Here is a 23335-nt window from a genome sequence, read left to right on the forward strand (position 1 = left end):
TGGTGTGCGTGCCGCGCGGAGCATTGCCATGGTCACCCGTGGCAACGCTCTGACGGCCATACGTCTCGCGGGAGTTAGAGAGAAGGAAGAGCTGTAATGTACTGCTGCAGTCTGCTTGACCCCCTCAGCAAATACAGGGAGCCGAGGGTCCGCGGCTGCACATATATATAGCGATTATCGCTATATATTTGTGCAGAAAGGGAATGTGGGGACCAGGACTGCCAAAGCAGTGCGGGTCCCCCCCCCCCCCAGGACCGCTGGCCCTATTACAACTGTTATGGTTGTCACCCCCTGATGGCGGCCCTGATGTCAGCAGACAGAGGCAGTTCAGGGGCAGACAGGGGCAGAGCTAGCAGCTACAGACTTGAATACAAATACGATCTTACTATATTTAGGTAGGCAAGGTGGGGCCAGGGGAACTAGATTGTGGTTTTAACACTATAGGGTCAGGAATACATGTTTGTGTTTCTGCCCCTATAGTGTTCCTTTAAGCTCCTCCTTTGGTCAAATAATTTCAAGCGTAGGAAAAATACATAAAAATACATGTTTTAAAGAAAACTAGATTGGGATTAAAGAAAAGGGGAACAGATTCCGAGAGATTAAGAGAAGAGGAAACAATAGGAGAAAGGTAAATTTGGTGTGCTGCTTTAAATATAATGTTAGAAGTAGATATGGTATAGGCTGACTGAACGTTAGAGAGGGGTTTTAACATGTAACAGTTTACCAGGAGTTGGAGCCCAGTTGCAGGAGATGGCACAATGAGGATGCAAAAACACAGTACAGATAGAGGGGTAATCCAAAGGCAGGGTCAGACGAGAAGCAGAAGTCAGGGCTGGCAGCGGAGTATCATAGTCAGTAAAGCAGGCAGAGGTCAGAGTCCAGGAAATCAGTCAGCAGAGCAACAAAGATCCAGCAGGAAACACCAAATACTAGGTCTCAGGCAGAGCTGGCCTTTACAGCCTGCTGATTTGGAGCAGCTGACCCTAATTGGTAAGGGGCTGCAGGTGGATCAGTACTGCTCCATCCAGGCAAGGTGTCAGGAAGCAGAATAATGCAAACAGATACTGAAGCTCCCTGGTGAACAGCATGGTAGAGAACCTGATTGGGATGCTGGAGCTGTTCAAACCCATCCAGGTCTCTTAAAGGTGTGGTCACGCCTTGCTGTCTGCCGGGGTCAGGGTGCACCATGACATAACATTAGAGAGGTGTTAATATCAAAGTTTGATTACATAGGGTGTTTACTGAAGCCCCTTGGTGGACAGTTATTAAGGCCCTGGGACACTGAAAAAAAAGAAAAGAAAACAGGAGAGGCCTGGCAAGTGACATTTTCACTTCCCATGGGCTGTGAAGTGGAAAGTAGTTAATATAGGAGTGCAGGAGATGCTGGCTTTCTGGGTCCTTTTTTAAAGTAATACAAAGACCCTCAATAATGTTTCCTGAACTCTCTATTATAATATTGCATACCGAATGCCCAGGAAAATCCCATTCTACTGGGCCCTATAGGCTTTGATTCCATTTGTGATAAACCCCTAATATGTATGGTGCATTTAAGGCCCAGAACATGCTCAGTCTCTAGGGCCCCAAGGGTTTTAACCTGTAGAACCCCTGATATGTTTGGCCCATAGGGGCATCAGTAGTTGCCCATTCTTCCAATCCCATAAAAAGACACCCTGGATGGATAGAGATCCCCTAGTCACCCCAATAATATGTCTCTATCTACCCAACTCACTCTAGAAAATTGTAAGGAAATTCAAATTTAGATTCAGTACTTACCAATTGAAGTATTTATTGAAGATCGTATATCCTCAACTTTCTTTCTTTAACGAAAAAGGCCAAATAAAAAAACATCAAATCCCAAAGAAACTGTATAAAGTAAAAGAAACTTGCTTCAGAGTAAAAAAAAATAAAAAAAGCAAGTTTTGGGACATACATATTAAGGGTCAATCACTAATTTCATTAATCTTTTCAGGACTCACGAGACTGACATCCCCTTGGCCCTTTATGATCATATTACCATACAGGACCCATGAGACTGTGCATTTCTGGGCTTTTAGGGGTTAATCCCTGGTAGCCTTATAGTTAATTTTGCAAATTAAACATAGTGCATTCCATACATAAAAAGTAAAAAATGTGCAACTATCCTAATTAATTAAACAGGGTGAACTAAACAGCTACAACAGTAAGATATAGGTGCCAGGCTTTGTATATATGCCATAAGGTACAGTCCCTCTTGTTTTTTTAAAACTTGCTTTTTTGACAAAACCAAAAGGGGAGATTTGCCTAGCAAACTGTTCCCAAGCAAACCTGCTCACATCATTCTTAGACCAGGCCAAGGGCCTTTAATTACCGTTTAATCTGACATCCCTGGAAATAACACAAGGGTGGACCTAGATCACTGGGCATGGCTCTGTACAATGGGTCAGGCTTGGGCATGGGCAGGAGGTGACATGGTATTAAAGGAACACTATAGGGTCAGGAACACAAACATGTATTCCTGATCCTATAATATTGAAATCACTATCTAGCAACCCTGCCCCCCTTGCGTCCCCTAAATATAGTAAAATATTACCTTTATCCCAGTCTGCTGGTTCTGACTCTGCCCCTGATCTGCCTCCTTGGCTAACATAATTTGCAGAAGTGATCTGAGTATTAGCTGAGTATTCCCCATATTCCCTATATTATTATAAGTGTGGTTTTAAACCGCCCTTTACCCCCACTTCCTATGTGGCATGTGATGGCATATCGACAAAATATTTAAAACAAGTGACTGGGCAGCTATTGCCATTCCCACAGCAAGTCTCAAGAGAGAAAGTAACCTTGCCAATCAGTGCGCTCTGATTCATGGTGTACAAGCCCTCCACTCAGAGCACTCTACTGAGAATTCAAAACACGGTAGAGCCTTTATAAAGGCTTTATCCACCTTAAAACATCATTCTGCATGGATGCTATTGCAGATAATCTTTGCCATGTACTAATCCTGCCTTTGTTTCCTGCTAGACTGCAAAGGTTGCACACACAAAAAGGATGGTCCTTCAATATGCTAACACATGAAGAATCTCACTAACATAACTAACTTTAACCCATTAACTGAGTAGTCATTGAGTTTTGAAAGAAATCGATTCTGTATTGTAGGTTTTTATTACAGGGGAAACAATAATTTGCCTATCTCAGGTCAAATCACTTTCATTTTGATTTAGTTTTATTCCAATTTTTATTTGTCAGAAAATCGCTGCACATTTATCCCAATAACAGCTGGATGGCCAGGATTGGACATATCTTAGCAATAATATCTAGAAATACAGAAATACAGAAATAGTCACACCCTGTTATGGTGTTAATTTTTTGTTATCCTTCCTTTTTGGAGAAATTGGACTTCCTGTGTTATTTATGATGTTATTGTCATGTTTCACATTACTATTTCATATACCTTTTTTTTTTTTTGTAATAAATTTATAGCACAAGAAAACAAACAAAAAGATATATAAACTGATGTGCAAAATCTTATGCATTCAAGCAGATTTTATAATAATGGGAAGTAAATCAATATATATTTGTGCATTTGTATTCAAAATGTGCTAGTTGTTTGCAAAGTATCAAAGGTAATACTATATAGTTGATTTATGCTTCATGTGGGTACGTTAAATATGCAATAAGACTCTTGGTTTAACACAACATGTACATGGCAAAAGTGTCAAAAATACTTTGTCTTTATGATCTTTTAGTTATAAAGCATTTAATTATCATGAACAGGTTAAGCAGCTTTAATGCTGGTTATCTATGAAGAATAAATACTAAAAGATTTTCCTGTCCTCTCTGTTTGTATTTTTTCCCCTGCATGTCAAAGGTATACAATTGACGTCAAGGTATGTGTTGATTAAAGACTATACCAGTCAATCAGCTTAACTATAATTATCATCAGGACCAGCTGTGATACTTGACCTACTATACCACCCACTCATGGGACAGACATGGGTGGTGAAGATGGGTGAATATCATAGCTTTTCCTAGAGGTAATTACAGTCAAACTAATTGTTTATTTTTATGTTAATTCGAGAAAATATTGTATTGCTTTGAATCCCTAATGATTTTATCTTCATAATGTGTGGATAATAGAAGCCATCCATCTGATGACAGGAGAACAGATATTTTGGATGAACATAATTTGAGCTGCTGCCCAAAACAGGTCAACTGACACTGTTGGCTGTAATACTCCAGACCTTGAAATGTTAGCTGGACACAAGTCCCGTAACCCTTTGCCAACCAAACACAGTGAGTTTTTGCCAGCACTTCATGGAAGCTGTAGTCACTTAGCCGTTCGTGTCTCAGTACCACTAAATATCTATAGTAACAGACGTAGGATGGGGTCCTGACTATTTTCATGCCTTTACATCTACAACTGCATATATCATCTAACTACTGTGTTCTTTCCCAGCCTTCTCCATGTGAATGGTGCAGGTGTGAACCAAGCAATGAAGTCCACTGTGTGGTCGCAGACTGTGCCGTGCCGGAGTGCGTGAACCCTGTGTATGAACCTGAACAGTGCTGCCCAGTTTGCAAGAATGGTAAGCATGGTTTGCAAGGTTCCGTATATAGGCCACACAGTTTTATACTCTGTAACCGCTAACCTGGGATATGTCATACCAGTGCTATTTCTGCTCAATGAGAAATTGTTCATGTAAAATGGCAGTTTATGCTGAAAAGTGTTTCTGTTTAGGACAGAGTTCTGCTTTACTTAAAGCTACTTTGCTTAAGTCATCATGACACGTCTTGTGTACACTGAATTACTCTTGAATGCTCATCTGTCTGTTTGTGTTTCCATATTAGCAATTAGTCAAAGGTAACCAAAGGAGGGAAAAAAAGAACAAAATAAGCTTAAACATTGTACTACAAAGCTCTCTATAAAATAAATCAAAGCTTTTGGAAAGTCTAATATAAGGAAATAATAATATGTACGGGTTATATTGTTAGAACCCTGTAAATAGTGGATAATTTAATTGCATAAATACTTATATTAATTGTATACGTTCCTTAAAACATTTTCAGATCTGTTTCTTGTCAGTCAGCGAGCTTGTTGTGTGGGTAACTAAACATTGGAGAATTTAATGGCTTATTTCAATTCTTTTTCTTGACTTTGGATGGCAATTAGGTAGGCCCTAAGCCCTTGTAGAACTACTGCTCCCAAAATCCTTTGGCAATTTTTATAATGTTTTAATTATACTTCAACTACATGCTGTCTAGGGCTGGTGTGGAATCCACTTAACATTCCACTTAAAATAAATTATGCCACATGTATGCACTCCAGAAGTGCACATGGGATAAATAATTTCATGTGCTGGCATATGGGCTGGTAGCCAACCGTGCATTTGCCAGCTTGCTAACGACCAGTCCTTCTGGTACTTCTAATATCAGATTTACGTGTACCAGCCCATATAATGTTCGTCTGTACTATTCTGCTTTCCTAACGAGGAGATCTGTTGTATGTTTGTATCGTAAGTGCTATTATGATTTTATGGACTTCAATAAAATTCATGATTTTAACTAAATTTCGAAAGTGGATGATGCATAGATTTCTGGTAAGAGGTCTTTAAACTAAATAAAAATGAGGGCTTACTTTACCGTACTTTCTATGTTTGGCACAGAATGCATACAGAATACCGATAGCCTTGCATTTACCCCCAAAAGTTCAGATGGCCTCTGGTTATGAGAGACAGCAAGATACTTGCTTCTGTTGTATTAAGACACAGATTTGTCCTGACAAGTTCCCAGTGTTATATTTTATGATTTATTTTATTATTAAATATAAAAACAAAATGCTATTAAAGCTGTCCTATTCTTAAATATATAACTTGAGTTCCGATAAGCGTAATCAATTATTCATGTTGTTAACCGGGGCCAGCTAAAGTCCTTTTATTTAATATTTTTATAGTAAATTAACAATAGTTTTTGAGAAATAGGACAAAGTTCCAACAGTGTTCCAACTGCTATGTTAACCAGTCGAATAAGTTGGAACATTGAACTGGTTTCCATGGTAATTTTAGAACTTTTCCATTTGTTCCTGTTTTATGAATTCAAAATATTTCAAGACAAAATAAGAAACATATAAATAATTTAACAAAAAGAGGCAAGGGATGAGTTAGGTGCTAGCAAAACACCCCTAAAAGGGCATAACCCTAAACAGTCAAAGTAAGCAAAAGAAAGGAAAGTGGAGTGTATGTAAAACAGGATATTGGGTGGTGGGGATGATAAACAATTCTAAAACATAACTTTTATTCGGTTTATACTTAAAATAAATATGAACTGATAATCCTTCTATGATATAGATTGTGGTGGTGCCGTTTATATAGGTGTTAAAACCAGAGTTGTAAGTCAACCAATGGATAAAGGGTGTAAAATTAAATTCTTTATTTAATCCCCCTAGAGACAAAGACTGTAACTGATGGATCCATTGTGATTCTTTTTTTTAATAGTATTGTGTTGAAATGTCCTTTTCTTGAATTTAGAGTTGATAATTCCAAGGCTTGGAAAGACGAATGTGAAGGGTTACCTCATGAAAATTTCTTATGTGATTGGCCTCAAAGACACAAAAAGGGCTTAGACTCCGTACAAGGAAGTGAGATAGAGGTTTTTTTGGTATATGTAATTACTTTATCGTTATCTTACTGAATTTACCAAGAGTATCATTCTCAACATACCACCTTTCCCTGCCTTATACCATTACCCTCGAGTTACCAGGTTTAGAACACCTATCTCTCTCTCCCTTACCGCTTCATTTTTTTATTCATACCTTTTGTTTTGTGCTCCCTCTAATTTTTGAGTGGAATGTATCATATTTATTTTAAGTATAAACCAAATAAAAGTTAAGTTTTAGAATTAATGATCATCCCCACCACCCAATATCCTGTTTCTAATACACTCCACTTTCCTTTCTTTTGCTTAATAAATAATACATATATTTTGAGCAAGATTGGTTTTCCTTTTGCCCACTTTATTTACAGGCCTACCACATACGTCGGTATCGGCACACCTCAACCGATTTTCCTTATTAAAGGTAGATGACAATCTCTATTTCATGTTCATTACTGAAATGGCCCCGAAACACAAAGTGGAAGGCTTGACCTGAAGTTGTGGGAGGGGCTATGTACCTTTAAAAGGGACTCGCCCCCCTTCCCTACATTACCGTGATTGGTTCCAGACGTACTGCTGGCCCACCCTCCACTCCCTCTATTCATCTTTATCTAAGGTAGGCCCACTTTATTTACAGGCCTACCACATACGTCGGTATCGTCACACCTCAATCGACTTTGCTTAGTAAAGGTAGATGACTTAATCTCCATTTCATGTTCATTACTGAAATGGCCCAGAACACAAAAATATTTTATTTACAGAAAAAATCCACACGATTTTTTTTTTATACAGGACCTTGCTCACCTATCCATCCTATTATGTGAATAATTCTACGTTATACACAGAGCAGTGGTAAACTGGAATAGCAATCTAAGCAGCAAAACTACAATATAGCTCATTATAGAATTACCGTGTTAGAGGTCTTTGTGTGCCATTAACCATTTTTTTTTTACTATTTTGAATGGGTTTAATAAGAATCATGGGCTCTATGATATTGTGCACATGCACTTCAGGCCAACCACAGATGCAGTGATAGAAGGGGGGAGCTGGGAATGCATTATCTTCTTAAGTTTAATGATAATTAATAAATACATCTATGCTAGTTCTAAAAACTTGTTATTCCATAGAAAATATATTTTTATATTCCAATTCTCCTATTTCTCCTATTAACTAAAAACACGCTACAAACTTACCAACCAATGAAGAAGAAAGAGACAAGCACAGAAGCAAATATTAAATTATATTCTATCCATAAGGCATAGGTACTGAAATAACAGATGTGTTACTAAAAACAACTTGAAACTGCTGAACAATTTAAAGCGTATTAGGAAAACACAGAATATGTCTTTTAATTAATGTGACGGCTTGCTGGGTAAAAGCTCTGCCTTCATTTCTGAAGTTAAACACTGACACTGATGTAACCTTTTAAAGTGAGCTTTTCACCACACATATCTTGGAGTTTAATAGACGAGTGTCTGTTCTCTAGAAAGTGAGTTAACAACTAAATTTAGAAAAAAAAAAGATTGCCACTTAGCAGATTAACTTTTTCTGACCCTACTACAAGTTTTATACTGCACGTTAACACACGACACTGAGCGACCAATGCACAGGTATTGAAATGATGGTAACTCAGCAAAATGTGATTCCTGTTACAACCATTGTGGATTGATGAGCATCAAGATGACCTGTATAAAACAAAACAAAAAACAACAACTCAACTTTAAAACACAACTAAGCATTATAGATCGCCAATAGGTAGAGCTAGAACTTCAATCTGTTGATGCTTTGCCAGCCTTAATGTGTCTCTGTCCCAAATAACTGTACAGCTACAACTACTGTCGTAAAGTGGCTCGTAACCTCTAACTCGCCTTTCTCCTATTGTTTACTCTTCTCTTCCTCATACAGAATCTGCTCTTCATTTATGATCTATCATTCTTAAAAATGTAAGACAAAGTAGGGACTTTTTAACTACGTGAAAAGTTTACAGAAGGATCAGCGCTTAAAAACTTAAATAAAGGCAGCACACCTAAAGGATAGGGCTCCCTCACAGGCCCTATAGGTATATAGGAAGAAGGAAGGAGAGAAAGGTGGTGCCACAGAGATAATATATAAAATGAAATATAAGTAAGTAGTAATATAGAAATAAACAATGACATATAATACAGAGAGAGAACAATAAATGGTCTACTTGATCACAGCCACAACAGCAACCTAAAACTTGGCTACAAGGAACTAAGTGAATCTACAGATGTGGCAGGTGTAAAGCGTGTAAATATATAAAACCACCAAAGGCAATGGAATGCACTAACACACAAAAGACATCCCAGAAAAGAGTTTGCCAACTGCTGCATAACGAAAGGTGTATACTTGATTACCTGCCGCTGTAAACTGCAATATGTGGGTAAAACATACCAAGAATTTAGAATAAGAATTCTCCAGCACATTAATTCAGTTACAGATATAATATAATATAAATATTTCAACTCCAATTGCAAATCATGTAAGAAATTTCTACGATTCGGACCCATCGCGTCTTTCTTTCCAGATTCTGGAATGTATTCATCTGAACACTAGAAAAGGCAACTTTAACATAACGTAGAATCTAGATGGATACACAAATTAAAAAACGCTGTCCCCACATGGATTAAATGAAGAATTGAATTTTAGACCATTCATCCACAAATAAATAATTAACAAACAATTAAATAAAATATATTAATATTACATGCTTGAGCACATTTACAGTAATAACCTTTTCAAAATCATTTGTTACTTTGGACATAGTCTACAAATAGATGAACATGAATTATGAGCAAAACCTTTTACATAGCTACCTACTCTGACAACGATACTCACAAGTATGTGACTGCAGCAAACTTTTCATAATAAATCTGTATACATAGACTCCGAAAACTTTTAACCTCCAGACACACAAGCAGGGTAAGGGTTAACTGTTGTGTAAAAAAATTCATCCAACTATCATTTAGGAAACTCCTTATAAAAAGTGTTCATATTAAAAAACCCTGTCACTTCATTAATTAAATGAAGAATTGAATTTTACACCATTCATCCACAAATAAATAATTAACAAACAATAAAACGAAATATATTAATATTACATGCTTGAGGACATTTATAAGTAATAACCTTTTCAAATCATCTGTTACTTTGGACATACGGTAGTCTACAAACACATTAACATTAATTATGAGTAAAACCTTTTACAGAGTTACCAACTCTGACAACGATATTCACAAGTATGTGACTGCAGCAAACTTTTATAAAAGTCTGTATACATAGACTCTGAAATCTTTAACCCCCAGACACACAAGCAGTGTAAGGGTTCACCGTTATACTCTAAAGATTCATCCAGCTATCATTTAGGATACTAACAAACACCTAAACCTAATTGTGTTTAAGTTTATTCAAATACTTATCCGTTCTAACAACGATATTCACAAAGATCTGTGAGAGCAGCAAACTCCTTATAAATGTTAATTCATACATTTTAAATCTATCCTTTTTCAACTTCAGACATGTAAGTACTGCAAGGGTTAACCTAAACATACGTCATCTTAGACAATCCTCTCTCAAGCCACCATTGGTTAATACAGAAACTTACAACCAATGACTGACGACCTTAATATTCACATATTTCAATACTTACCACTGTCTGGTTCCCCTCTGATGAGCCACGCTGGCGAAACGCGCGTCAGGTGCTCAGGACGTCACTTAAGGGATTATTTGTGTCGGCTTCTCACTCCCGTGATCTGTAACGGGTAGCCGACACTATACTCAAATAGCATCTGTACTTCAATGAGCATACAGTCCTCTATAATTTAAAACTTTTCTTTTAAAATTGTTTAATTGCAGAAACTATTTTCTTTATTAGCCGCAGCAGGGGGGTTTAGCCACAGAGCAGGCTTTTGTTAAGGGGTGCCCTTGAAGGCACTAGCGATCCAAATTTTAGATTTAGGAGCATTTATCTCTTAGAATTCAGTTTTACTTTCTTGACGCTCACCCTTGACAGCATTGTAATACAGGCTCTCACTCTAAACTTGGGAGTGCTAGTCTTGTACAATCTCTATTGTTACTAACAGCAAGGACTGTTTTCTTGAAATGATTTTTATTTAATTTTTCATTTATTTACCCCTTCTATATTTTTAACGATATAATAAAAGTTATATTTTATACCTCTCTCACAAGAGAAGACATACTATTAGGTAGAGATTTTTTTGTTTTTTCTGTTTATTTGTCTATATCAATAATAACCATCAACCAACTAATTTATTTAGTGCCGCGGACAGAATAAACCGATCCGTCTCATCTATTGTCAAGTTTGACTCTTTTGTAATTTGGTCATACAACAGTTCAGAGTTATGTAATTCAGGCAACTCGCTATTCACCCACAACTCTGACGAATCACAATTCTGAATGACTCAAATGCACAAGTCTACTGAGCATGTCTATTAACTAGATTTATAATGCCCCAATTTTCTTTTGTTTTATTTCTGCCTATCATACAGTAATATGGAATATGGAGTCCCATCATAAACTAATAACAATTATATTACTTTATATAATGCATATTACTATGCAAATCATTTTCAGTGAGGGATGGGTAAAAAATCCATTTATCACTTTAAGTTATCATGCTCATCATTTTGCTCCGCTTCTAGAATGAGGGGGGTCTTATTTGGTACGATGTTTCAGGAAAATGGTGACTGATAGATAAAAATGAGAATCTGTCTCTTCGATGTGTGGATTTGCTCTACTAGCCAGGCTCAATAAATTAATCCAAAAGAAAGGACAGCTGCTTTAATTGGTGACATAGGAAAACCATCAAGACATTTGTTAAAACTGACAGTATTGATAAAGCAATTAGAATACAAATCGTGAATAACATAACATTAGCTTTATTTTGGAACAACAATAGCTGATAATATATTTATCTCTGGTGTACATTAAACCTGATGGCCATGTATGAGATATTTCCACAATCTAACTTCTGAATGATTGCTGTCTATTGTGTGTACAGAAAAATTATTAAATTCTGGAAAATATAACCACTTATGATAGATGTTGTAATGCCACGTAGACAGATCACAGCTGTTTGCCACATTTTCCATCTGCTGTTGGGTGAAAATTTAAATTACCCCCCACAGACCCTACCCTGGAATATTCAACTTAAAAGACTACTCCACATCAATAAAACTCTTTAGTTTTTTTATATGTGAGGAGTATCCTAGTTTTCTTCCAGTTTATAAAAGTTCCAATTTCTATCAAACAACCATGGAGTTTTGCTTTCTCCTTCCCCTTAGATCCCCTGAGCTAACAGAAGAAGCAGGTATGCTTTGCTTAAGCGTGCTTGCATCCCCACACATACTGTTAATTCTTATGGACCTCAGAGCAGCTCCTAAACAGACCTCATACCAGCTCCTACAGACCTCTAACCAGCTCCTCCACACACCTCAGGTGAGCTCCTCCACAGAACTCAGACCAGCTCCCCCACAGACCTCAGACCAGCTCCTCCATAAAACTCAGACAGGCTAATCCACACACCTCAGATCAGCTTGTCCACAGACCTCAGACCAGCTCCACCACATATTTAAGACCAGCTCCACCACAGATTTCAGACCAGCTCCTCTATTAACCTCAGACCAGCTCCCCCACAGACCTCAGACCAGCTCCTCCATAAAACTCAGACGGGCTAATCCACACACCTCAGACCAGCTCCTCCATAAACCTCAGAACAGGTCCTTCTTAGACCTCCAATCTGTGTACACAGAGTCAGAGACTCTTCTGGGGAAAAGGAGCGAGTGCTTGCAAGCTCTTATAAGATAACTCCCCTATGACTACATGTATGAAAAATGCATGAGGTGACACTCTTTACACAGAAAGCATTTCAACAAGCTAAAGTACTTTAGGAGTCTGGAGAGGCCCGTTAAGGACCAGGCTGCATCTGCTTTGTTGCCAACATAACCATAAGGTGCACATTGTGTCAGCTTGCCTTATTCTTATAAATAATAACATAATAATAATAATGATATTTAACCTAGGCCCATGGCAGAGACAATTATGCTTTGGGAAGGTGTTTTGCTTTAGAAACAGAACTGTTTGCGTATTGCCCGTGTGTACTAACATTAAAGACAATGTTACACGATGTCTTTGTGAATGTGATTATATGATTATAATAATTTCAAAGAATGGCGGTTTGAGTCTAAGTCTCCATTATTCCAGAGAACAACATATATTTTGCAATGAGAGGAATTAAAGTTTAATTGTGGATGAAATCAATTCTTGCATTTCCATATATCGTGTATTTTACACATACACACACTAGTGCAGTGATTTATGCTATTCTCTGCTTTATAGCACTATGTATAATTAACACAGTCAGTTTGTATCACCATGAGTGTGTGCAGCCATCATCCTAACCATGTACTCCGTGACTGTATTATAACTTAATTTGGATAACTTTATCATCATCACTAATCTGTGCAAAGATCTCTAGATAAGAGCACTATATCTGAATTATTAAATACAGTTGATAATAGTTGACTTTGTTATGATGCTATCTAAGCATTATTTATCATCCAGAAGTCAAAAGCATCCATACAATGAGATCTTCATTCCCATCAAAGTGTAGTCTATTGATCTTCCCTACTCAAATAATGAGTTAGATTGCAATACTTATCTAGTAAGGAAGGCACGCTTATTTTGTTCTATACAGGAGATACTTTTGTAAATGAAGGGAACTTGACATCTAGGTCTAACCATACTAGCAGAGAGGCATTGGCAATTAAACAGATGCTGTAACAATAATTGAGGGTGAAGTAAATACCCAGTTTAAAGGGACACTATAGTCACCAGAACCATTACAGCTTAATATAGTGGTTCTTGCATCTATAGCCTGTCCCTTCTTTGTCAGAGGTAGATGATCTCAGCCATGGTGACAAAGCCAGCCGTGGCAAGAATAGCACGGCATGGGAGAAAAAGTGAGTAAAAACACATTTTCAGCACAATCGGAGTGAGGCCATAAACCTAATCAGTCATACCAGGACTACAGTGTCAGGAATGCATGTTTGTGTTCCTTTAACTTACTACTAATTGAGTTTTTGTTCTTCTGTGGAGTTCTAGTGATGGAAATCCTTCAAATAGACGTCTGTGTACTAAATTTCCCATTATACTTAACCAGCCCTTAACTCATAAAGGATAGAGGACTAGGTAAATACTGGCTAGTTGATAGTCCTAATAATTGTATATGCATCACTTCTTCTACATTCCATTGGTATTTCTATGATATACTACGCTATATATTCCCCGATTGTCCCTTTTTTAATCCCATCACCAAGATCTGAGGACACTTCAAGGTGCTACTCTCACTTTTCCTTGCACGCATTTTGTAAAGTGTAGTTATGTTCATTTAAAATGCCATGGCTGGCTATTATTGGACTAGGTTGTCGGAGTGCAGTTAGATTCAGTATTTATTATTATTATTATTATAACTTTTATACGTAATAACCTACAGTTTAGAGTATTTTGACAGACTGTCAATGTCATTTTATGTGTATCAGAATATGGAGTATAATGCAGGGTATTGTTTGATTGATGGCTTGATAGTGACATTAGACAGTCACCACAATAATTCCACAACTTTCCAACGATGCTCGAAACCACTAGTAAAGTAATGTAGGTTCTAGCAGAGTCTTTATTGCCATCATATTGGAAATGGATTTAGATCTGCGCTGAAGCAATTAACGATTGTAAGATCTGCTCCAATTGCTGCCATGTGCATTATTTAACCCTGCATATTGGTGCTACTGTTTGTGCATTTAGTTTCAACTTCTTTGCAATCTCTATGGTTAAATTTAGTTCTCACAAATTTTATTCATTATGGGTTCGACTAGCAAGTTAGGCACACCCATTGGCACCCTCGTTGCCCTCTCTGGTAGTACCCAAAAGGAGCAATCATCCTTTGTAGCAATGTCTAACATTAGCAAATGTGTCCCTGCATCCATTTTTTATTATATGGTTAGAAAAAGCTTTGATGCTTTTTTTTCCTGTATACATGGTGGCTGCTCAATTAATGTCCAGCCAAAAGGAAAATGTGCTGATCACATACAGTTATTATTATATTCTGTCTACACATCCTGCTATTCATTAGTGAAATGATAGAAAAATAAGAGGTCACATTAACTCTATTAATGGGTTGAAAGCAGATGTTTTTTTTTCTGCTGCAGGGATAAATCTGTCTCACTGTTAGGGCAGCGGTTCAGGCTTAGAATCAAAATGTTCCTCGTTACTAATGGTAACCCTTTGCTCTGCTCTGATCTCTAGACTCTGGGACTTTTTTGTGTGTCAGGTGTAATAACACAGACCTCTTGATCCCACTGTAAGATGAGTTTTAACAGATTTGTGAGTATTTGACAATAGTATAGCAGTAGTATGGCGATGCCAGTCGCCTATGTGTGATAGATGGCTATAGATTTACACTGTAGATAATAAAGTAAAAGGCAAGATAATAATGTAAGAGACCAGACACAAACAGTCAATTCATTCATTAGAATCACTTTCAGTATTAGTGCAAATTGTATATCATGTCATACCTCTCAAGTGTCCCTATTTAGGAGGGACAGTCCTTATTTTGGGCGAAAATCTAATTGGCCCTCTAGGAGCTCTATGTTGTTGATGTGTCTGAGTGTATAATAGAACTCCACGTCAATAATACTACCAGTAATTTGTCTTTAAACTTCAATAAATGTGTTAAGAAATCAGTCTCTGTAAGTACGATACATTGTTCTTGTTCTAAATGACATTTTAGTTGCATAGCTTGTTATTCGCAAGTCATTGTACATTTTCCAGAACAGCCTTGCCCATGGCGACAGACCCACTCACACCACTAAAATTATAGTGTCCCTCTTTTGTACATTATAAATGTTGGAGGTATGTCATATGTAGGTAGACAGGTAGGCAGGCAAATAGACAGATGGGCATACAGAAAGATAGACAAACTGATTAATTATAATCTAGAATTAATCACTGATTAATCACTGACATATTTGGAAATTTAAATTATTAATTTAAAGGACTGCTTAAAGGCACCCAGAACACTTCATTTAAATTAAGTGGTATGGGAGCAGTGACCCTATAATTTTAAAGCTGCAACGCGCACTAGTGTCCCAACGTTTCCCTGTGGGCAAATATTGGATTGGCTGCTATAAATTCTGAAGATCTCAGCCAGGGGCAGGACAGACACCTATAGACGAGGGCTTAAAGGTAAGTAATAGTTTTTCAAAACATGACAGGCAAGATTGGGGGTCCTTGATATGTAGATTAAAACTATAGATGTGGGAATACATGTTTGTATTCTTAGTGCTGTAGTGTGTTCTTTGATTGAATAATGTTGTAGAAAATTCAAGAGCCATTATGTTTTGTTCTAGTCCATTTATCAAATGGTCTGATACATTACACAGGCTTTTAGCATCAGCTGCATATTAGCAAAATTGTTTTTGTGGTCAGAAATACATAAACAGAGCCATTAATTATTGGTGGGCTGTGTAGGCTTAATATGTAGACCTTTATTTAATATTGCTGGGTAAGCTTTTCAAATAATTTCATATTGTTAGATAAACATTTAATGTCGTTGTTTTTTTTTTTTTTAATACTAAAACATCAAAAAATATATCACAAAAACAATATATCAATACATCATTGAGATATCAAAATATTATATTATAATATTCCTATTTCTTATTGTGTTGCTGCAGTCAGTTAGATACGCATGGAACCTTCTGTGACCAAGAAGCAGTTTCAGAATGTTGCTGTCTCTGATTGATAATGGTTGCAGATGGTCAGGACAATGGGTAATTTAAAGTAGTTTCTAATTTAGAACAAAATATGACTCATAAAACAATTATTTAATGATCAATACAAAAGTTCAGTCCTTTTTTTTTTTTTTATAGATTAGTTTTGCTTCTCCTTGGAAATACCAAGTACTCTATCTGAAAATACGCCACCGGATGACATTTCTTAATATTGGAATCACCAAGTGCTCTCATAATCAAATCAGTTTGAAAGACATATAGAAAAATAGCAGGAAATAATGAACTGAAGTCAAGTGAAAATGTTTAGAGGAGAAGTTGATTGTAAATACATATTGTGCAAAAACCACTGTTCTGGGTTGGAGGAAGGACATACATTCAGTACAGAAGAATATTGGTCTTATGTGCATTATGGACATTACAGAAGACGGCTGGTGCTTTGGATCAGGTAAGTACAGGCATTCTGAATAAGAGACTACTTACTCAGGCTCTGAGCCTGGGATGTACATTTTTCTACATTTAATTAATGGTGTTCTGAACCACCAGACATTAGGTGCAAAGTGTTGCTGGTGCTCTCACCCGTGACAGTTCTGACAGTCAGTAGATCAGATGGCATGGGCTCTAGATAATTGGAAAAGCAGAGATCCAGAATGTAGCTTCCCTGGGATCCCATTGGTGCAACTATCACGTGTTACAGTATGTTATTATGAATATCCCTCAATAATGCTCAAGGCAGAAAGCACTACATGACAGCACATACACAGCTTATTCAGCTCCCATGCAATCAAGAAGAAACCAAGGAAAACTTAAACCAAACTTAAAATGTCCACTGACCATAAAGTTCCGTACGAAATGTTCTAAAATGTCCTTTCTTAAAGTAACAGTATACCAAGGGGTGCTCTAAATCAGGGGGAGAAAAGCTATCATGTATAGGTAACAGGCGTGCATCTATTCCGTACCAGATGTAATTAGAGACAGACTAGACAGATACAAGTTGATGACTGTAAGAAACTCCTATTACCCTGAGCCACTTATATATAGCCATGTGTTTCAGGAGACTACCGTGGTTTAACAATCAAAGCCTTAAATACCTTAAATGCTTTAATATAACTCCTAGTTCCTAGTTCCTATACTTTAATATAACTCCTTCTTAAGCCGTTGACCTTTGATAAAGAGCAACTTTAATTCAATATTGCTCTATTTAATGTCTGTAAACCTAATAGAATAACGCTGCAGTTTTCTTCTGGCCTTCACATTTACCTTCTTAACTTTCTTGAAATCCAGCAACAAATCTCTCATCTGCAAAGAAAGCGTCCATTTAATTAGCAGAGGCACATGGGAGGAACCAATTTGCATATGTATTGGAAACCAGAACTACTAAAATCAAAGATAATAAACTGGCTTAGTTCTGATGTGTTCTCTGCATAATGTGTTCCTTCACTGAAGACTTCCTTACAGATCCACCTCTATAGAACTTGTGCCACACAGTAATCTGTGCAATATTTAACACACAGAACTCCTGAGAAACAAAATGTATCACTATGTTCCACCACGAGAAACGCACTGATATTAAAATGTTCCACATTCAGAACTGCAGAATTCATCACATTGAAAGCATGTACCACAAAAAAAAAAGAACCTGCTTATGTTTATCATTGTAGTTTATAATATAGATAAAAACCTGTGCTGCCTTCAAGGGGGCACAAGCAGTACCCTTGTGAGGGGCCTGGTCCAGCTCAGGGGTTTGCATGGAGCCCTGTAGCACTTAGTGAGGAGATAGATATATCTTCACTAAGCATATCACATTGGCCAGCAGTATTAGGGCCCTTTAGATCAAACGGGAACCTGTACAACTCCGTCACGGGCAGCAACGCTGGAGGCTGTGATATCTTAAAGGGTCACTATAGTCACCAGAACAACTACAGTGTGGCAAGGAGTGTGTATCTAGGTTGCAGGGGGGGTGAGGGTTATGCTATTTTTTAGGGGGCCCTGAGATTTCTGATGGTAGACTAATAGAAACTACAATAACCAAAATCTGGAGGGAACAGCCATTCCTAATAATGCCCGTCCTATCTATCTATCTATCTATCTATCTACATACTTTTCCTTACAAACAAAGATCAATTATTTAATATACATATAGAAGTTTTAAATAATTGTACGATGATAGTCTGTATTTTCTTTTTAATTGTTTTAAAAGCTGTTTGGGGAAGTTAGCCCATTTCTTTAAAATATTTTTTTAGTTTTCTTATCTTTCTTAAACAGTAAAACATATGAAAAAATATAAAAGCAATACATCATGATTAAGGGGACCCTCTCTTTCCCCCCACACTAAATTATCTGGAGGGTATCACGGTCCACATGCACGACAGCACATATTCATCATCGCAAGTCACAGTTCACATAGAAAACTGCACTAAAGGATAATTGCAAGACATGCTCCCAACACAAAACTACAGGATTCATCATTCAGGGACATATTACACGTAGGAAACTGCATGTATGAAATATTACATGACCTCCTCTGTGTTGACACTGCACAGATACATAATTGCAGGATATGTTCTATTTATAAAACTGCACAGAAACACCATGCGCAACATGGGCCACATATAAAACTGCTCTGATTTGTCATCACAAAACATGGCCCACATAGAAGCTACGTAGATTCATCATTACAGAATACATTCCACTTATAAAACTGCACAGATTCATCATTGCTGGACATGATCCACATACAAAACTACAGAGATTCATCATCCCAGGACAAATTCCACGCAGAAAACTGCAAAGATTCATCATCGCAGGACACGCTCCACGCAGAAAACCGCACAGAATCATCATTTGCTTTTTACAATTTTACGAGTGAGGCCGGCACTCTGGCATTGCATGAACATTATTGAAAAGAAACGTATTTATCAAACTCACACAGCAGAACTGCTGATCGAAATAGAACCGACGGTTAACCACTTAGAAACCACGCTGATATTCACAACAACACCTGCAACAAAAATATAAAAAAATTGTTTGGAAATCTTGTATCACTGTATCTGTACCTGGTGCAATGTCCTGATATCTTGCTGCTTCTCTCTGCTCTTCATATGTAAACAAGGAAAAAGATGCTAAGTATGATAAATCCATCTCTGCGAAAAGAACATAATTTCGCAATCTATCTGAATGGTCTAAACCAACAATCATTTCTTGCAAATTACAGCTGTAAAACCTTTAGAGTGACTCTTACCCTGCGTGTCCAGCTGCGCATCTAAATCTCCCTGTAAAAGTAGAGATTGATTTTGTTTTTCTTTATGCCAGCCTTAATTTTAACTTACTCTCTGAGCAGGCAGTTAAATGCAGTAATATGCTGATTTACAGCCTTTGTCTTCTGTTTTGGCCTCACTTGTAAATCCACTGGTTTGTCTGAAAACGCATTTATCTACATGGTATATTTAAACCCTGGGGAGAGAAGTGGCGTATTATTCATTGGAAGCATCCGATGTTACTCAAAGAGATCCATTCAGTGAAACAAGCATTGACCAGTAAATTGCTAAATTTAGGCCGGAATAGTCAAGCTGGAAAAAATAGCTTTGATACAGATCTTTTCAAACACTGTTTTGCCCTATTTTATTTAATTTTTATTTTTTCACATTCCAGTTGTCAGTGCATCACAATTCACTGCTTAAAGGACCACTCTAGGCACCCAGACCACTTCAGCTTAATGAAGTGGTCTGGGTGCCAGGTCCAGCTAGGGTTAACTATTTTTTTTATAAACATAGCAGTTTCAGAGAAACTGCTATGTTTATCAATTAGTTAAGCCTTCCCCTATTTCCTCTAGTGGCTGTCTCACTGACAGCCGCTAGAGGCGCTTGCGTGATTCTCACTGTGAAAATCACAGTGAGAGCACGCAAGCGTCCATAGGAAAGCATTATGAATGCTTTCCTATGTGACCGGCTGAATGCGCGCGCAGCTCTTGCCGCGCGTGCGCATTCAGCCGACGGGGAGGAACGGAGGCGGAGAGGAGGAGGAGAGCTCCCCGCCCAGCGCTGGAAAAAGGTAAGTTTTAACCCTTTTCCCCTTTCCAGAGCCGGGCGGGAGGGGGTCCCTGAGGGTGGGGGCACCCTCAGGGCACTCTAGTGCCAGGAAAACGAGTATGCTTTCCTGGCACTAGAGTGGTCCTTTAAGGGATAATCACAAAAAAAGGTTCAATTTGGAATATAGAGATCTATGGTTGGTTTAATTCTCCTATTTAACTATTTCCAGGAGGTTGGCTTTTGTATTATAATTTTATAGTAGAAGAGCACAAAGTACTGAAAATTATTTTAAAAAATATATAAAAGTAAAATTTAAGCAATAAATCACATATAATCAACTTTACAATAGTTCTGTTGATCAAGGAATAAACCTCCAATGTGATATGAATCTAAAATCACAAGACAGAAAGTAACAGAGCTTAAAACCCATAGAGCGTCACATTATATATATATATATATATATATATATATATCAACAAAAGCATTTAGCAAATATAAAACAGTGTTCACTCACAAAATACACAGTGTTGGCACACAGAAAGAGGTCTTACCAATCACAGATAATAATCCAGGTTGCATCAAGGGACAGTCCTATGTTCTTGAAAATCCATAATCGGATGTAATCTAAGGAAATATGCATGCGTAAGGAAAATAGAGTGTAAAATGTACCTAAACACAATCAGTCTAAAGTGCATCTCCACTAAAGCAAGCCAAAGGATGGCAATGGGAGAAACCTAAATAAAGCAAGCTTAAACAATGCCATATACATATAATTCACTAAAACAATTGGATTTGGGGTAAAAAAATACACATAAAATCCTTAATATAATAAAATAAAAATTAGGAAGAGACAATGAACAAACAGGCTATATACATAGAACCATAATATGAATAGACCATGTTCACTTTCTTTATTTGAAAAATAATATATCTGGAATTTTTATCGTAGTATGGCTGAGGTAGAATGAATGGAATACTTCTTTACAGAAGGGCTGATGGATCTATTAAATAAATAATTTAGATGCATGAAATAAAGATTTTGTAGGAATGACAAGGTTTGTAAAATAAGAAAAGAAAGTCTGGTTAGACATGTGCAAAGCGGAAAAATTGGGTTAGTCAGAAATATTTAATTTGAAAATGAAACTTACTTCAGGTAGACTGATAGTAGTCCATGTAATGGTTCGAATCGTCCGAATTTTGTCTATACAAAATATTTTTAAAAATGACAATAGGAGCAGCACTCAATCTCAGCAGCCACACGGTGCTCCGGAGCCGGACCAGCAATCCCACAACGGTAAGACAACACAAGAAATTCTCCAGGCACTCAAGGTGTTTAAGCCTCAGGCAGTTTTAATAGAAAAAAAAAAAACGGAGCGGCAACGTTTCGACCTGCTAAATTGTCAATTTCTTGTGTTGTCTTATACAAAATATTTTGGGGAAATGATTTGGTCGTATTCCACATTAATGGCACATAAACAGACCAATCACTGTACTGCTAATTATTTATATTATGTATCTATCTTGAAGTACACTGACAGGCACATTAGTATGGCATTTGGTTCACAGACCAAGTGATACACTTGTAACCAGTAGAGGGGAGAATACAAAAAGGTATTAAAATAAATAATCTTCTTTCAAATAAGGGGTATCCCCGCAACGACTACGGCGGAGGAGCTTCCCCACTATATCAGGAGACTGCTGGCCACAATCCTGCCACATGCTGTGGCTAAGAAGGTAGCAATAGACAGCGTTTATCGTCTACCAGGCCACTCTCCCCTTCAGCCCAATATGGCCCGGGATGTCATCCTTCGCTGCATCTCCCTACCTGACAAGCTCCAGATCATGTCAGCGCTAAGAGGAAGGACACCCCTCACTTTCGAAACCTCGATCCTAACCTTCTACCAGGACCTGACAAGGCCCACACTTCTTCTCCGCAAGTCATTCACCCCAGTCACAACGCAGCTCTGGGCAGCAGGACTGGCCTACCGATGGGGGGCGAACGGCTCCCTCACTGTCACTCATGGCGGGACTACACATAATCTGCCCTCCGTGGCTGAAGCGACGAACTTTCTGGAGACCCTGGGGCTGCCACGTCCGAGCATCCCCCCCACCTTGGGAGCACCAGCGGCGACTTGGGATCCCGCTTCCATAAAACCATTTGTACCGAGAACGGCTGACCCGCAAAGCACGGACGACCACGATTAACAAGCACGAACTTTGATCATATATTTTAACGTTAATGTTTTGGTTTGATTTTGTATACACCGTTTTACCATTTATTGCTCAACCTCGACTTAGTTAGGGACAGACCTAACTTATACTCATGCCGACCATAGCTACCGATAACAAGACCACAGTAAGTGGCGATTATTACCCCCCCCCCCCCCCCCCCCCCCGCAACCCCCATGGTCAGGGGCTTTAAACATGCACGCATATACTAACCAGCACACCTGCGTCTCCGGCCGTTAGGCCCAAACCCCGCACTATATGCATCCACCCATTCAGCTTGAAGTAAGCACGAACACTATAAGCACGCTTTAATTAATGGGAACGGGCTACTAGAGCGACTAAACTGGGAACACTCTTATGGTACACCCCATTGCGGACAACTCAGAGATATACCCAGACTAGACACCCACACCCATCACTCTCGACTAAGCAACAGACCACTAGTGCTCGACCTGTGAGGAAGCCGCACTACGAATTATAGTCAATGGTCTCTTATTGAGTAACTTCAAAGTTACCGCCCGACCACACATACCCCTAGACAAATTGACAGTACATAAGCTTGTAACGTTACACTTGTTTTATAACTATAAAAATGTGCATTTGTTCCACTGCCACATGTTTGCTGCATAA

At 38.0% G+C, this 23335-nt stretch overlaps 1 protein-coding gene across 2 annotated transcripts in view; it reads left to right on the forward strand.

Moving 5' to 3' along the window:
* Positions 1 to 23335, forward strand: part of VWC2L (von Willebrand factor C domain containing 2 like) — a 175621-nt gene that overhangs the window by 47187 nt on the left and 105099 nt on the right. For both annotated transcript variants that reach the window (XM_063429966.1, XM_063429965.1), the window contains exon 3: positions 4433 to 4562. In XM_063429966.1, the coding sequence (XP_063286036.1) occupies positions 4433 to 4562 (130 nt within the window). The remainder of the gene's footprint in view (positions 1 to 4432; positions 4563 to 23335) is intronic.

This window comes from Pelobates fuscus, chromosome 8, assembly GCF_036172605.1.
Source record: "Pelobates fuscus isolate aPelFus1 chromosome 8, aPelFus1.pri, whole genome shotgun sequence".
In the NCBI taxonomy this organism is placed as follows: Eukaryota; Metazoa; Chordata; class Amphibia; order Anura; family Pelobatidae; genus Pelobates; species Pelobates fuscus.